Source organism: Leucoraja erinacea, chromosome 36, assembly GCF_028641065.1.
Source record: "Leucoraja erinacea ecotype New England chromosome 36, Leri_hhj_1, whole genome shotgun sequence".
In the NCBI taxonomy this organism is placed as follows: domain Eukaryota; kingdom Metazoa; phylum Chordata; class Chondrichthyes; order Rajiformes; family Rajidae; genus Leucoraja; species Leucoraja erinaceus.
Genome location: NC_073412.1, coordinates 13,910,899 through 13,928,364, shown reverse-complemented (window position 1 = coordinate 13,928,364; position 17,466 = coordinate 13,910,899). Strand labels below are relative to the sequence as shown.

Here is a 17,466-nt window from a genome sequence, read left to right as displayed (position 1 = left end):
TGTCCTTGTACACTGGTCACTGAAAGTTGGCGTGCAGGTACAGCAGGCAGTGAAAAAAGCTAATGGAATGTTGGCCTTCATAACAAGAGGATTTCAGTATAGGAGTAGAGAGGTTCTTCTGCAGTTGTAAGACCACATCTGGAGTATTGTATACAGTTTTGGTCTCCTAATTTGAGGAAGGACATGCTTGTGATTGAGGCAGTGCAGCGTAGGTTCATAGATTGATCCCTGGGGTGGCGGGACTGTCATATGAGGAAAGATTGAAAAGATTGGGCTTGTATTCACTGGAGTTTAGAAGGATGAGCGGGTATCTTAGAGAAACATATAAAATTAAAAAAGGACCGGACAAGCTAGATGCAGGAAACATTTTTCCCAATGTTGGGCGAATCCAGAACCAGGGGTCACAGTCTTAGAATAAAGGGGAGGCCAGAGATCACTGCTTTGGTGGCTGAGGGGCAAATTGATACTGTCTGCCAGAACTACCTGCCCCCCCTTCTGATTTCCACCTTAAGTATGCATCTTAGTTCCAGAAACCCCTGCAGCAATACACGATCCCAGCTGCCTGTACCTATCTCATGCCTTCTTCTTTTCCCTGACCAGAGCCTCAATTTCTAGCGTCATCCTAGCTTTCTTACACCCACTTGCCTTGCCCTTCACTCCAACAGGAACATACATGCCCTAAACTCTTGTCATCACATTTCTATTCAATTTTAGCAAGTTCCTGTCTAATGTACCTTCTGAAGTAGTCCTTGACCCAAAGCAGAATTTTTACTTGTGGGCTGAAGAAGGATCTCGACCCAAAATGTCACCCATTCCTTCTCTCCAGAGATGCTGCCCGACCCATTGAGTTACTCCAGCATTTTGTGTCTAAGATACAGAGTACCTTGTAGTGCAACTGCTGCAATGTCTGCAGTAGTGCGGAGGTGAATTGGACAGTAGCATAAGTCATGGAAAGACCATTCAGAAGCCTGACACAGAAGGGAAGAAGCTGTTTTTTTGTCTGGTGGTGTATACGTTTAATCTTCGTTATCGACTGCAAGGAGAAGAAAGCATGACCAGGGTTGGGAAGATCTTTGATTAAGTTGGCTACTTTTCTGAGAAAACGTGAAGTGTAGTTGGAGTCAGTAGTAGGAAGTCTTGTCAATTCCTTGTGTTCTTGGGCAGAGCTGTTCCCAAACCAAGCTGTGATGTAACCGAACAGTATTATTTCTATGGTGCATCTGTAGAAGTTTGTAAGAGTCATTGGAGATATGCCGAATTCCTCAGCCTCCTGAGGCAATCGAGATGTTATTCTACCTTCTGCTGACTAGGCCTTTAAATGATGATTATTCTAATGGTCCATTGAATTCTTTCTCTTCCGCAGTGAAGCACAGGAAGAGACGATACTTGATCCAGGAGAAGCCCGGCTGTTTGCATGGAGCGACCCTGCTGGCACCAGGAAGCTTAACTGGGGCTGTGCATGGAAAACCGGAGAACTGGACCTGTTCAAGGTCTGTTGGTATTGAGTGTAACAATGAGTACCTGACCAAAGTCCCCGTTGATAAACCTACTAACATTTGAGCCACAATATTGCATTGATACTTTTTTTCTGCGATTGGATTGAAATATTCAGCTGCCTCTTAGTTCTCTGGATTAGCCCACTGGCCAAAGCATTCTTTATGTGACATCCGCCAATATAAATGACCAGTGTTTTGTTCCGAGCAATAGGACATTCAGCCCACCGAGTGCACTCATTGACTAATGCTCTGTTATCCCCGCATTACACACTAGGCGTTGTTTACAAGGGCCAACTAACCTACAAACCCGCACGTCTTTGGAATGTGGGAGGAAACCGGAGCACCCAAAGGAAACCCACGTGGTCATGGAGAGAACATGCAAACTCCACAAAGGGTGGGAAAGTGAGGTCAGGTTCAAAAACAGGTCTCTGGAGCTGTGAGACAGCAGCAATACCAACTTTACTACTGCGCCACCTTTAGTGAAGACTAGCTGTTCATTTGTGACCAGAATGTTAGAGTGATGAGAGAGCACTGCCACTTGCTGCCATGCTAGGAGAACATCAATTGGGACTTGGATTAATTTTGCCAAATTAGCACATTTGACCATCCCTTAATGGAAATGGGCAAAACTGAATACACCTGTACTCGCTCGCTAGCACCAACTCCTTCAATAGCCTTGCTTGATGTGAGTCTTAATGAAAATAGACACAAAAAGCTGGAGTAACTCAGCAGGTCAGCCAGCATCTCTGGAGAAAAGGAATAGGTGGCGTTTCAGGTCGAGACCCTTCTTCAGACTTCCTTTTCTCCAGCAGTTACTCCTGCTGAGTAAATCTAGCATTTTGTGTCTATTTTCATTAAGATCAAGTTGACTCACATCAAGCATCTGCAGTTCCTTCCAACACATTTGATCTTCATGAAGCCTGTGAAGATGATGAATCCCATAATGTAGACACAGATAAAGTGCAGATTAACTATCAGATGGAGCTTCAGTTCCTAAAATGCTTTAACAAAAAGTACACAGCTGAAAGTGAAAACAAATCAGTGGTAAAGCTATTATTTTGTAATTTGATAACCTAACTGGTGTGCATAGAGTCTTAGAAAGGGAAGCCTGATGCTGCAACCTGACCAGTCTGTGACCCAAGTCCCAAACAACAAGGTTAACTCATGACTCCTTCTCTGTAATGGCCTACCAAGATATACGCTTGCATTAGGCCAGTAGCTATTGCACAGGAATGGTTCAAGAGGCAATCTGTCACCTCCTTTCAGCAGAACTAAAGATGAGTTACAAATCTCAATCTTGCCAGTCTTGTCACTTTTGAGAATGAATAAATGAGAAAGGATTCTGGCTCTAAGTGATTGTCAAGAGCTTGAGTGATTTTCCAATCATGCCTGGAAATTGGGGAGAATCATCAGATGCTTGCCAATCATCGGATGCTTGCTAATCATCGGATGCTTGGGCTCTGCCTGTTTTCAAAGACCATGGTTGAAATAGCACCAAACCATTAACTACACCCCACAATTCTCTGTCCCCTACACCTACCTTGCTCTGTTACCAAATATAATCTGATACAAAGCAGGAAGGAAGCCACTTGCCACAAGTTTCTTGTTTCTAAATAGAGTATTGAGTCAAATAGACGTTTTAAGGCAAAGATCTTTGACAGAACTTTTGTTCTTAGTTTAAATATCATAGGGTCATAAATGATAGGAGAAGAATTAGGCCATTCGGCCCACCAAATCTGCTCCGTCATTCAATCATGGCTGATCTACCTCTCCCTCCTAACCCCATTCTCCAGCCTTCTCCTCATAACCTCTAACACCCATACTCATTAAGAATCTACAAATCTCTGCCTTAAAAATATACACTGCTTGACCTCTTCGACAGCCTTCCGTGGCAAAGAATTCCACATATTCACCACCCTCTGACTAAAGAAATTCCTCCTCATCTCCTTCCGAAAAGAACGTCCTTTAATTCTGGACCCTCCCACTAGTGGAAACATCCTCTCCACATCCACTCTATCCATCCTTTAATTATTCTGTATGTTTCAATGAGGTCGCCCCTCGCGCTTCTAAACTCCAGCGAGTACAGGCCCAGTGCTTCTTCTTCTTGCGTATGGTGTGCCCAGCCTAAAATTGTAGGACAACTTGTTCTATTTGATTGTGCACGCCGGGTTGATTGCATTCGTCGAAACAGGGCGGACCACGTCAAGGTTGCAATCTTCCACCCCAGACTCAGTGCTGACAAACACTCATCGTATGTTAACCTACTCATTCCTGGGATCATTCTTGTAAATCTCCTCTGGACCCTCTCCAGAGCCAGCACGTCCTTCCTCAAATATGGTGCCCAAAATTGCTCACAATATTCCACATGCTGCCTGACCAGCACCTTATAGAATAGAATAGAATAGTTTCTTTATTGTCATTGTAACATGAACCATGTACAACGAAATTTAAAAATGTCAGCCAGTCAGTGCACCATTCAAACATTTCTAAAAGCTAACGATACATACAAGATAAAATATTTAAAGATAAACAACTAAAGAAATTCCTCCTCATCTCCTTCCGAAAAGAACTATATAGTTATAGAACTAACTGACCCGAAACGTCACCCATTTCTTCTCCCCTGTGATGTTGCCTGTTCCACTGAGTTAGAGTAACTTGAGCATTTTGTGTCTCCCTTCGATTTAAACCAGCATATGCAGTTCTTCCCTATACATTTTATCAGCACATTATAGAGCCTCTATAGCAAATACAATATATTTTGTTCAGCATAATATATAAAATCTTGAACTTTAAGGACATTCTCTGTTCATTGATAGAATTGTTTATACTTTACAGGATCAGTTTGGACAATTTCTCTCGAATCAGAACAATCAGATTCACTGGGTTTCCTTCCTTGATGGGCGACAGCGCGTGCTGCTCTTCACTGAAGACCTGGCCATTGTTTCCAAAGCGCGGCAGGCCGAGGACTTGAAACAGTTTGAAAAGGGAGTTACTGTTTCCCTTCACAGCCTAGGCTTATCCCTTGTTAACAACGAAAACAAGCAGGAAATTGCTTACATAGGAATCACCAGGTTAGTTTTGCATTTTCTGTACAAGAATGGTTTCAGCAAATTACTTGCATGAGTTTTAAAGAAACGGCCAGCAACGACGATCTTGAGTGATCAATACCTCTCTATTGACAAGGCTTGAAATATTAAACTCAACCAGTCATTTGAAATCAGTATTTTAAGTAAAAGTCGCTTTGTATATAATAATTATAAAATGTGCGGCAAATGAAACGGGTTTTAAATGAATGGGAATAAAAACAGAAAATGGTGGAAACACTTGTTGGTGCAGCTAGTGGAGAAACAGGCAATGCTCCAGTGATATGGTTCAATCCTGACCTCTGGTGCTGTCTGTGTGGAGTTTGCTTGTTCTCCCTGTGACTGCATGTATATTCTCATTAGTGCCCCAGTTTCCTCCCACATCTTAAAGATGTGTGGGTTGGTAGGTTACCTGGCCACTGTAAATTACACTGATTATTTGGGAGAATGGTAGAATCTGGGGAGAATAAATTTTAAAAATGCATTGAAAATACAATGAGTTAGGGGAAGATTGCCTTAACAGTGTGTGCTTGGTGGTTAGCACAGACACTGCTTCCATTTGGTAGGGGATGGGCGGCCAAAGTAGGAGGGGGCAGGGGAGTCAAACAGGGTATAGGAGGATAGGGGGTATTAACAGAAGAAAGGTGTGTGTGTGTGTGTGTGGGAGGATCGGGCTAAATAAGAGGAATGAGAAAGAAACAGGGTGAAAGTTACCGAAAATTGGAGACCATCTGAGCAGACTACCCTGGTCCTGTCATACATATTCTTCTTCCCACAATACTCCTAGACACTGTTACCCTCCCCAGATCTGATCTTTCCCCCCCCCCCCCCCCTCCCCACTTCTGCCCCTGCCTTCTCATTTGCCCATTACCCCCACTCTCCTTCCACTCCACCATAGAAAATGTCTACATTCCCACAGCAGCTGGCAAACCCAAATCACCTGTTCCCCGCTACATTCATCTGTGTGCACGTCAGGCATCATCTGGGAAAGATCTGTTTCTAAAATTATTCCATATTCTTTAACGACTCTCTTCCAAAAGTTTATTATTATCACTCCTAAACATAGAAACATAGAATCATAGAAAATAGGTGCAGGAGTAGGCCATTCGGCCCTTTGAGCCAGAACCGCCATTCAATAAGATCATGGCTGATCATCCAAAATCAGTACCCCGTTCCTGCTTTCTGCCCAAGTCCCTTGATTCCATTAGCCGTACGAGCTATACCTAACTGTGTTGAATATATCCCGTGATTTGGCCTCCACTGCCTTCCGTGGCAGAGAATTCCACAGATTCACAACTCTCTGCTGAAACCAAGTCACATTGTTCTACTCATCCTTTGTTTAAAGTCTGGTTGTGTATATTTTGGCTTTGGCTATCTTAACTTTGGTGGCAACTCTGAATGTAAAGTCTCTTTCCCCTTCAGCTTTCCACACTGTTTATGGTGCACACAATTTGTATGTTCCTTCAAACACAATTATTTAGGCCACCATGTAATTTAAATCGCACCATTCAGTTTCTCTGGCCCTTGTAGTTTGGCATCTTATATATTTTATACCTTCCATTGAGTTTGCACATTTGGAAGTGGTCCCACCCAATGCCCATCTATCCTGACATCATTGTAATATGTTGCCTGGTGTTTTCCATCATCCCACATTTGTTTCCCTGTCATTTGCTATGAACTCAGTTTTAGATGACAAAAATGGGCATGATGGGTTCCGTTCAGAAGTTAAACGTTGAAACTCTAATCTGACCATTTTGTGGTTAATAGAGATGACTAGGGCTGGTACCCAACTTGCTCTCAGGAGATTCCCTGATTCTATGAAGTAGGTTAGGAAGTTATTTGAAAGAAATTGGCAGTTCTGACCGAGAGTGTTTTGCATGTTTGTCAATGGGTAGTCGGCTTTCTGAAGCCTCAGGAAAGTTGATCGCTGGGAGGCAAAGGTGGATTGGAGTTGTGTGAATACACTCATGTCTTGAAGACTGGTGGTTGTGACCTTACTATGAATGTTGCATCCTCTTGTTAAAGTGCATGTCATTCATCTATAGTAATGCCGAAACAATGATAATACTATCTCAGTGTAAGAAGGAAGTGCAGATGCTGGTTTAAACCGAAGATAGGCACAAAAAGCTGGAGTAACTCAGCGGGACAAGCAGCATCTCTGGAGAGAAGGGATGGGTGACCGGAAACGTCAGCCATCCCTTCTCTCCAGAGATGCTGCCTGTCCCGCTGAGTTACTCCAGCTTCATGTGCCTATAATACTGTTTCTCTTCCGCCAATTGTATGATAATCAAAGTACAATATGTGAAAATACAGCCCGCATTAAAGTGTAGCTCTGGCCGACCTACAGCTGGCCAACAAGGTCGTTGCATGTGGGAATGAGTTCACACTACATCAGATTGTGAACTAACAGTTACAAATATTAGTGTATATCTCAATGGCAACACCGTCAGAAGATGAGACTTGCATGCAGAAATGTCCTTTCATTACGACGCAGAATCGTGAATAGATGCATTTCCTTTTTCACTTGAAATCTTTCCACTGTATCTGGGCACATAAAGATTAAGAATGGATGAACTAGATGACGAAGAGAAACCCGCTGACTGGAGGTTAGTGTTTCATCGTAAAAGCTGAGCCTTGTTGGAATGCCATATGAATGACCTACAACTGCAGCATGCGTTCATAGCTTGGGTGTATCATCCACACTTGTGTGAACATTTATCTCTGCTTAGGACTGAAAGAGGATAATTTCTAGCCTGCTGGAGGGCATTGAGACAGCCAGCAAGCGGTCAAGTTTCAGTGAGCAGTCATTGGGGATGATTCAAAGTAAATGCATGGTTTGTAAAAGTGAAGCAGAACCTGAATAGATGAAAATTGTAGCAGTGTGCATCAAACAATATTGCGTTTAGTGCTTTAGTAGAGAGAATTCAATATGAAAGGGGGGACCTCATTGAAACTTACCGAGTAGTGAAAAACTGGATAGAGTGAATGTGGATAGGAGATTTCCACTAGTAGGAGAGTCTAGGTACAGAGGCCATAGCCTCAGAATTAAAGGATGTGCATTTAGAAATGAGATGAGGAGGGATTTCTTTAGTCACATGGTGGTGAATCTGTGGAATTCATTGCCAAAGACGGTCAAGTCAATGAATTTTTTTAAGGTGTTGACAGATTCTTGATTAGTACGGGTGTCAGGGGTCATGGGGAGAAGGCAGGAGAATGACGTTGAGAGGGAAAGATAGATCAGCCATGATTGAATGGCAGAGTAGACTTGATGGGGCGAATGACCTAACTCTGCTCCTTGAACTTATGAAATTAAGAAATATAGATGGTCCTCTGGAACGTTTGGGTCTACCTATACGAGGGTGTATGTCACCTGCATGTTGCTGCATTTTGGGTGCACTGTTTGAGAAGCTTAAGGTGAATGTTAGTATCACCGCCCCATCTCCGCTTGTCAATGGCCACCAACTTTATTCTTCTGTTCCTTTTCATTGTTCACGGATATTTATATTTTTCTACCTCGGCAATAGCTTACAATTCCTCTGAAAAAGTATTGTAGACTGAGGCCGAGTCTCTGCTGCTGATCTTCTAAACTCTAAAACAATGAAGTTATAATCTTGGAGTTTGTTCCAGCAAAGCCTCAGAATACTTGAGATGGAGAATCGATTGTGTTACTGATGCAGTTATCATTTGCTGCATAGTATGGGCTGTTCCCAGAAAAAGCATTTAATTCTGCATGGCAGCCACTGCAATGCTTGTTGCGCAGCAGTGCTTCAGATTGCTTGGAATCATTTAAAATGCCTCTGATCTACATTCATCTGCTTTCACAAGCATGTGGATAAATTGAGGTACAGGTTGTGCGCGGCCTGTGATGAAGAATTGGGATTGTTTCTGAGAATTTGCATTTTTTCTCCACAGAAGGCACTGTGTTAAACGGCTCCACCAGGTGGCAGAACTGAGCTGCACAATTGCATACATAGAATGTAGCACAGTACAGCACAAGAACAGGCCCTTCAGCCCACAATGTCTGTGCCGGTCATGACCTCTTATCTACCTGTGCATAACCCATATCCCTCCATCCCCTGCATATCCATATGCCTATCGAAAAGCCTCTTAAATACCTCTATTGTATCTGCCTCAAGCAGCAGGCAGGCAACATGTTCCAGTCACCCACCACTCTTTATGTCCCACACATCTTCTTTAAACTTTGCCCCTCTCACTGAAATTATGTGCCCTCTAGTATTTGATAAAGCAAATGATGCAGAAGTTCAGTCCCTGTGAGCAACATACCATCATTCTGCAAAATTACATTGTTGTACAAGAAAAGATTGCCACGGCATTCGTACAATATTTCCAATGTGCAATTCAAAGTGCAAGTATAATTTGTGTCTAAAACACCTCATGTAATGGATTTCTAATCTGCAATTGTTACGTGAGCGGCGACCAGTTTTAAAATGTGTTTGAAAGTTCAGGAATTACTGTATTTGGTAAAACAAATTGGGATGGCATGGTGGCACAGCGGTAGAGTTGCTACCTCACAGCGCCAGGGACCCAGCTTCGATCCTCACTATGGGTGCTGTCTGTGTGGAGTTTGTACGTTCTCCCCGTGACTGCGTTGATTTTCTCTGCATTTTTCCAGTTTCCTCCCACTTTCCAAAGAAGTGCAGGTTTGTAGGTTAATTATCTTCTATATATTGCCCCAAGTGTGTAGGATATGATGCAAAAACACAGAATTATTGTATATGTGTTGAATAGTCAGTGTGGACCTGGTGGGCCGAAGGGCCTGTTTCAATGCTGTATCCCTAAACTAAGCTCAATTATTCACAATTTTAAATTTATTTTATGTTTTTATTCAAACTCTGCAAACATCAGGACCTGGTGATCAGCAACTGGATTCTTGACTTGTTGACATACTGTTAGCACTTTGATGGTACACCCTAGGGCGGCACAGTGGCGCAGCAGGTAGAGTCGCTGCCTTACAGCGCATGCAGTGCTGTAGACCCGGGTTCGATCCCGACTTCGGATGCTGTCTGTACGGAGTTCATACATTCTCCCCGTCTTCTTCTTCTTTCGTGTGGCGTGCACAGCCTAAAGTTGTTGGACAACTTGTTCTATTTGATCTTCCGTTTGTGCACGTCGAGCTGATTGCATTAGTCGAAACAGGGCGGACCACGTGAAGGTTGCAATCTTCCACCCCATTCTCCCCGTGGCCGCATGGGTTTCTCCGAGATATTCAGTTTCCTCCCACACTCCAAAGACGTACAGGTATGTAGGTAAATTGACTTGGTAAATGTAAAAATTGTCCTTAGTGTGTGTAGGATGGTGTTAATATGCGGGGATCCCTGATCGGCGTGGACTCGGTGGGCCGAAGGACCTGTTTCCGTGATGTATCTCCAAACTAAACTAAACTAAACTAAACCCTTGAGGTTGGCTTGTTTGAAGTCCCTGGCTACAATGGCCAAGGCTCCAGGATGTTTTGGCTTGAGGTTGGTGATAGCGGACTGCAGTTCATTCAGAGCAACTTTGACATGGGGAGGTTTGTCAACGGGGAGGGATGTGGACACTACACTATATTCTGTATGGTTGGATTGTGTTTGCCTGTGCTATGACTTGGCTGGACAGCATGCAGAACAAAGTTCTTCACTATACCTAGGTACTCATGACAGCAGGAAACCAATACCATGCTTCTGCTCTGGTCTCTGCTGAGCTACCATTTTCACACCCTTAGTTTTGATGAAAAATCATAGCCCTGAGCTCTGGCTCATAGAATCTGTAACGTGGCACTGATTTGAGAATGAGGGGACTCTGTTCCAATGCATCACATGGAACAATCCTCACAGATTTGCTTATTGCTGTTGTAATGATGCTTAGTTTAGAGATACAGTGCGGAAACAGGCCATTCGGCCCAACGAGTCCACGCACACCAACACACACTAGAGACAATTTACAATTATACCAAGCCAATTAGCCTGCAAAATTGTACGTCTTTGGAGTGTGGGAGGAAACCGGAGATCCCGGTGTAAACCCACCCCACGTAGGCCTCGGGGAAAACGTGCAAACTCCATACAGACAGTATCGAACTGGGTCTCTGGAGCTGTAAGGCAGCAACTCTACCGCTGCGCCACTGTACAACTATGCAAACATTTATCTTTGATTCAAGATGAGCTTGCATTGGAGAGGAGAAAAGGTTGTTAATTTGTTTGATACATGTTTAATTATTTTTTAACTTCAACACGTAAGTAAATAAGTAAGTAAGTTTTATTTATATAGCACGTTTTAAGTCAACTCGCATTGACACCAAAGTGCTTTACATAAAATAGATAATAAGTTTCCATACAAACCATAGAAAAAGGTTAAAAGAATTAAGAAAATGGACACAACACATTATAGAGTTCAACACAAACGTCCCCCCACAGCAGAATCAAAAATTTCCACTGTGGGGAAAGGCACCAGAAAGTTAAGTCCTCTTCCTCTGAAACACCCGAGGTCGGGGCCCACTTGTGGCCTTGCAGCCAGTCCGATAATTTTTAGGGCCCTCTTGCTGTGAAGATGGAAGTTGGGCGTCGGGTGAAACATTCTTCAGCGGCTTGGAAAGTCTGGAGCGGCTGCCTCCTCCCCGGAGACCGGGTCACTCGTAGTCCTCAGGCCGCGCCGGTTGGAGTTCCGACCCCGGCAAACTTGATCCCGGGCTCCGCAGCCCTCCAAATCTAGCGCCGCCCGCGGCCGGACGCCCGCAGCCACAGCTCCGCGATGTTGGGAGTCGTCGGCCACAGCGCTTCGGAGCTTACCACACGGCGACCCGGTAAGGCACCACCCGCTCCGTGTTGGTATCCCAGCGCTGCGCCGCCGCTGAAGCTGTAGTCCCGGCCGGTCCCGACAGGAACCACCGCTCCATTCTCGTTGGTAGGCTGCGAGGACAAGTCGAGGAAGCAGCTCGGAGGGATGCTGCCTCTCCGACCAGGTAGGGGACTAAGAAATAAAGTTTCCCCCTTCCCCACCCCCACCCACCACATAAAAGACCTCCACTAACATTTTTTAACAGGACTTAAAATAAAAAAAAGGTGCAGAGAAGGACTGCGGGCAGGCTGCCATACACAGACGGCGTCCACTCCTGCACATCCGCCATCTAGTGGGTGTTTATTAAATGAACGATTACAATTAGTCATAGTTGTGATTTACAGTGAATCGCAAACCTATCATTGCATTATTTGAGATACATATAAGATGCTTTGGCGAAAACCACTCCATCAGATATAGAATAAGGAGATGTGGATCAATTCTATTTCCCTTGTGCTGGTAAACATTCCACAGTTTGGTCTGGCATTTCCCCTTTAATCACCTCAATGTGATATTGAGAAGTTGCACCTATCGTAGTTGTAAATAGTATTGCTGCATTACTGTAGTGTTGTTGATTTGCGGCATTGACAATTTACAATACTACGTCTAAAATGTTAATTGAAGCCATTTTAATGTCATAATTTCTCTATTGGGAGCATTGAATTTACAGATGTATGCTACATTGCCCATAATTCTCTGGGATACTTGTCTTTCTTAAGGGCCTGTCCCACGAACATGCAACTCCATGTGGCAAGCGCTACCTAACGTGGTCGCTTGAGCCATACGGCCTTGCGGGGCCGGTCCCACTTCGATCGCCGGTGCTGTATGGAGTTGTGCTGAGCTGGTCCCGACATTGCGTGGGGCTCCGAAAAACTGACCGTTCAAAAATTCCGCAGCCGCCTTGACGCCGTACGTCACGCGCGAACTTCCAGTGGACTTCGCTCGCACTTCATGTCACTCACTCGACCTCCGCGCGGCCCCCGCTTCTGGTTAGGTCCCGCTTGCCGCTTGGAGTTGCTTAGGTCACGCTTGTCGCATGGAGTTGCTTAGGTCACACTTGTCGCATGGAGTAGGGGACAGGCCCTTAAATCTATTCTTCACAGTAATGAATAGCGCACTTCACATTAATAGTAGGCCTCTCTCTGTCATGACTGACCATGGGTGATGCATCCTGGGCGGTTGTAAGCCTGGGCGATGTCATATAGAGGACAGGCTTGTTGCCCATGCAGCATGTCCCCCCTCTCCACGTCGCTGATTGATCCAAAGGAACAGCAGGGCCGTTACAGTTTGGCACCAGCGCTGTCACAGGAGCTGCCAGAGCGAGGATGTAGACAACGATGAACTGCCTTAGGAGCTCCGACTCTGGATTTTCTTGAGGTTTACTCCTGGAGCCTTTTCCATGACTGGATATGGTCACAAGGCAGTGAAGGCTTTAAATCAGAGTTTTCCCACTCCTAGATGGGCTGCCTTCCCAGGCTGACGAGCCCCATCTGCCCAATTAATACATTGAATCAAAATTATACATCGTCATTGATTCCACACCCCCCATGAATACATTGCATCAAAAAAACTTAGTGTGCATTTCCCTAATCTCTTCGATTTACAAAATTTCACTCCATAACTCAAGTTTAGTAACTGAACTGAACTTAATGAAGCAATTTCAGTGACAGATAACTATAATAACATCGAAAAGGAATAACATAGATTTTAGAATGGAGAAATGCGTGTCAAGTGTTGAGAATTGTGATTCTAGGTTTTGATTTTATGACTGGAAGTATATAATGTTCTGAGTAGATACAGTGCGGCCTGGATTGGATCTGAGCCTTTGCCTTGCCTTCCTACTGAATCCTGGATGCTAGTTTACACCAATGATAGACACAAAATGCTGGAGCAACTCAGCGGGACAAGCAGCAACTCTGGATAGAAGAAATGGGTGACGTTTCGGGTTGCGTCCCTTCTTCAGACAGATGTCTTCAGACAGACTCGACCCGAAATGTCACCCATTCCTTCTCTCCAGAGATGCTGCCTGTGCTTATATTTTTTTATTGGTAAATTATAACAAAGAGCAACCCAGGGACAGCCCACTTGGCCCCCAATGTCTGGCTGAATATGGTACCAGGATAAACTAACTGCTCTGCCTGCCCGTGATCCATATGTAGTTTGAATTGTGTGCTGTCTGTGATGAAGAATGTTTTCTCCACAGAAGGCACTGTGTCAAACTGCTCCACCAGGTGGTAAAACTGAGCTGTACAATTACATACATAGGACGTAGAACAGTACAGCACAAGAACAGGCCATTCAGCCCACAATGTCTATGCTGAACATGATGCCAAGACCATCTCATCTATCTGTACAAAATCCAAATCCCTCCATTCCCTGCATATTCATGTGCCTATCTAAAACCCTCTTTAACATTGCTGTTGTATCTTCTACCAACAGCCCTGGCAACGCGTTCTAGGCATCCACCACTATCTGCATATAAAAGGCAATTGCCCTGCATATCTCCCTTAAACTATGTTCCCCTCACCTTAAAGCTCATGCCCTCTGCTCTTTGACGTTTCCGCCTTGGGAAATAGGTTCTGACTGTCTTCCCTATCTATGCCTCTCATAATGTTATATTCCTCACTTGAGTTTCCCCTTAACTCCAATGGTCCTGAGAAAACAATCCAAGTTTGGCTAAACTCTCTTTAATTTTAATATCTCTAAGACGGGCAGCATTCTGGTGAAACCTCATCAAGCGTTTGGTTTTAATAGTATGCAATATTTTTGAGGGGATCAGAATACAAGCTGTTTAGTAAAGCCTTTCAGAAGCTGTGTGATATAACAAACAAGATTATAACTTAATCTTGTGTGCAGAAAGAGGATTCCTTAGGCATGATTGTTATGCGGGCTGTTTTTCTGAACATTAGTAATAGAGAGACACAGCATGGAAATGGGTACTTCAGTTTACTGTCTGCACCATTAATCAACTAATCATTTAAACTAATCTTACACTAATCCCTTTTTAAATCTCCCCACATTCTCACCAACTCCTGCCGATTCTATAATTTGCCTGCCACTAGGGACAATTTACAGTCACCTAGTAACTTCCCAGCATTCGAGCCTTTAGGCCATGGCAAGAAGCCAGATACCCTGAAGAAACCAATGTGGTTACAGGGAAAATGAGCAAATTAAACCTGGGTGGGTTGGAGCTGCAAGGCAGCAGATCTGGCTGTGCCACTGTGAGCATCATTGTTAAGCTCAAAGTTAAACACGAGTTGAAATAAATCAAAAACAAAATGCGATAGAATCAAGAGTATGTAGTTGGAGCTGACGTACTAAAAATATATACTGACAATTTTCAAAGCATTCAAAATATTTGGTGTGTGGGAAGATTGAATAAATTGGTAAGCAAAAGTTGGTTCAAAAGATCAGTGAAAAAACAAATACAATCACTGATAACAGTACACAACACACATAACCTAACGATGATCCATTTCTAAAAAACATGGTCTGCTTCTACCAGCTAATGAAGCAGCAGGTCATTTTCTCCCAATTCAGCTTCTTTATAAAAGAGCAAAGCATAAAACACTCAGCATTAAAAAAAAAACTCAAAATAAACTAATACAAGTGGATGATCATGAAAAGATTGAACAGAATACGTTCAATACCTTTTAAAGGAAATGGGTACGCAAATTTTAACTAAACTTTTGTGGAAACATGCGGTTGAAAATCAGAAAGTGTTTAAAATCATTCCTTTTGTTGTAAAAAAAGAACCAGTCATTTTATTGAAAAAATTAGCTGGTGAATAATTGAAGGAAGAAAGTGAATGATGAGCAGAAACGGTGAGGTTGATAAATGCTTTATCTTCAGAGCAAGAGCACGCAACAAAAGATTTTCACTGTACCTCGGTACACATGACAATAAACTAAACTCAATTCAAATGAGGAATCACAAGCTGGGACAGTTTGTTTTAAAAGCCAGAAGTTGGTTAGGTACAAATGTGGATTCCAATGCTGGACAGAACTTGGAACATGCTTGAGGCTGTCAGGCTTGATCAAATCCCTACTGCATTTAATACTCGTCACAACACTGAACACCATCAGACCCATGCTGTATCATAGTGGGTTAGTTGTACTCTCTGTCTACTCATCCCCAGTACCGACTCATTCATATTTATTTCCCTTTAAATCTTTTTGCCACAATGTTACACTAAAATAGTTTATAGTTGTCATTTTACCTTGTGGAAATTGGAGGTATCTGGAGCATACCATCATTTAATATGCAGACTCCAACAGTACCCAATCCAGGGTACACAAAAAAACTGGAGAAAACTCAGCGGGTGCAGCAGCATCTATGGAGCGAAGGAAATAGGCGACGTTTCGGGCCAAAACCCTTCTTCAGACAGTACCCATTCCAGCATGGTTCCCCGAAACCGTGAGCAGCAATGCTGTCCTGAGTGCAGTTCTCAACCTTGCAAGCTTGTTACAACTTCTGAGAAAGTTGAGAGAACTATGTATTTCTAAAATTCTTCATAGCAGTACGGCACGGTGGCACAGCGGTAGAGTTGCTGCCTTACAGCGCCAGAGACCCAGGTTCGATCTAAAGTATGGGGGCTGTCTTTACAGTGTTTGTATGCTCTACTTGTGACCGAATGGGTTTCCTCCGGGTGCTCCGTTTTCTCCCACACTCCAAAGACGTACAGGTTTGTAAGTTAATTGGCTTCAGTAAAGTTGTTAATTGTCCCTACAGTGTGCGTAGGATAGTGTTACTGTACGGGGATCGCTGTTCTGCGCAGACTCGGTGGGCTGAAGCTCCTGTTTCTGTGCTGTATCTCTAAACTAAATATTCAATTAATTCAGAATACAAATGTAAAAAATGTTAGGAAATTAAAAAAATGAAAAGTGAAGCTGAGTGTGTTTGCTGAAGATGAGCGTGTTGAGGTAATTTAATGAAGTGACCGCTATAAATGGTTCTAAGAAAAGCTTGTGTTTGGATAGAGAGAGAATTAAAACATTGAAAAGTGTATAGGTAGGATTGGGGGTAATAAAGAGACTATTTCTGACTTTTTTTAGTACATCTCTCAACTCTTGTTTTAGACAAATAGTTAAGTTTAGTTTTAGTTTAGTTTCGAGATACAGTACGGGCACGGCTTTTTGGCCTACTGAGTCTGAACCAACCAGCGATTTCTCGCACATTAATATTATCCTACACACACCAGGGACAATTTACATTTATACTAAGTCAATTAACCTGCAAACTTGTACATCTTTGGAGAGTGGGAGGAAACCGAAGATCTTGGAGAAAACCCACACGGTCATGTGGAACCAGGGTCTCTAGCACTGCAAGCGCTGTAAGGCTGTAACTATTCCGCTGTGCCACCGTGCTGCCCGTAACTTTTTATCAATATTTTATTTTTTAATCAGCCTTTCATTCTAACTTTAGCTCTGGTGTTGTCTGGGAAATGAAACGCAAGCAACGCTGGAAGCCCTTCAGTCAAAAGCACATCAACCTTTTGGAGCAGGCCTACCAGAAACACCTGACTACAAAGACCGTCGATCACTGGATAAAGTTGGACAGCAACTTGGAGGTAACATAAGAGTTCTTGTCTTGTTGAAGCTGGGCTCCAATGAATGTGCCAGGTCACAATAGTAGAAGTTCTTGACTCTGTTCCTGGAATTGTTCCAATGTTCAAACGTTAACAGGTTGCCTCATGAATTTCCTTCTTCCTTTATGGGCCTTCTTTTAATAAGCCTTGTCAAACGTTGTTCTCTTCCCCTCAAAGATAGACACAAAAAGCTGGAGTAACTCAGCAGGTCAGACAACATGTCTGGAGAAACGGAATAGGTGATGTTTCATGTCGAGAACCTTCTTCAGACTGAGAGTCAGGGGAAAGGGAAACAAGAGATATAGACGGTGATGTAGAGAGATATAGAACAAATGAATAAAAGATATGTTAAATAGTAAAGGTGATAAAGGAAATAGGCTTCCCCTCTTCTCCATTGATTCAGCCACCCTCATCTGACAGGTCAACACTTTTGGAAGATGACTTATTTTATAGTAACTTTTTCCGAAAA

General features: G+C 43.4%; 1 protein-coding gene across 3 annotated transcripts in view; it reads left to right on the top strand.

Moving 5' to 3' along the window:
* vps13c (vacuolar protein sorting 13 homolog C) overlaps positions 1-17,466 on the top strand; it is a 296,935-nt gene that overhangs the window by 229,907 nt on the left and 49,562 nt on the right. For all 3 annotated transcript variants that reach the window (XM_055662746.1, XM_055662745.1, XM_055662747.1), the window contains 3 exons: positions 1,364-1,490; positions 4,332-4,567; positions 16,835-16,979. In XM_055662746.1, coding sequence (XP_055518721.1) covers positions 1,364-1,490; positions 4,332-4,567; positions 16,835-16,979 — 508 coding nt within the window. The remainder of the gene's footprint in view (positions 1-1,363; positions 1,491-4,331; positions 4,568-16,834; positions 16,980-17,466) is intronic.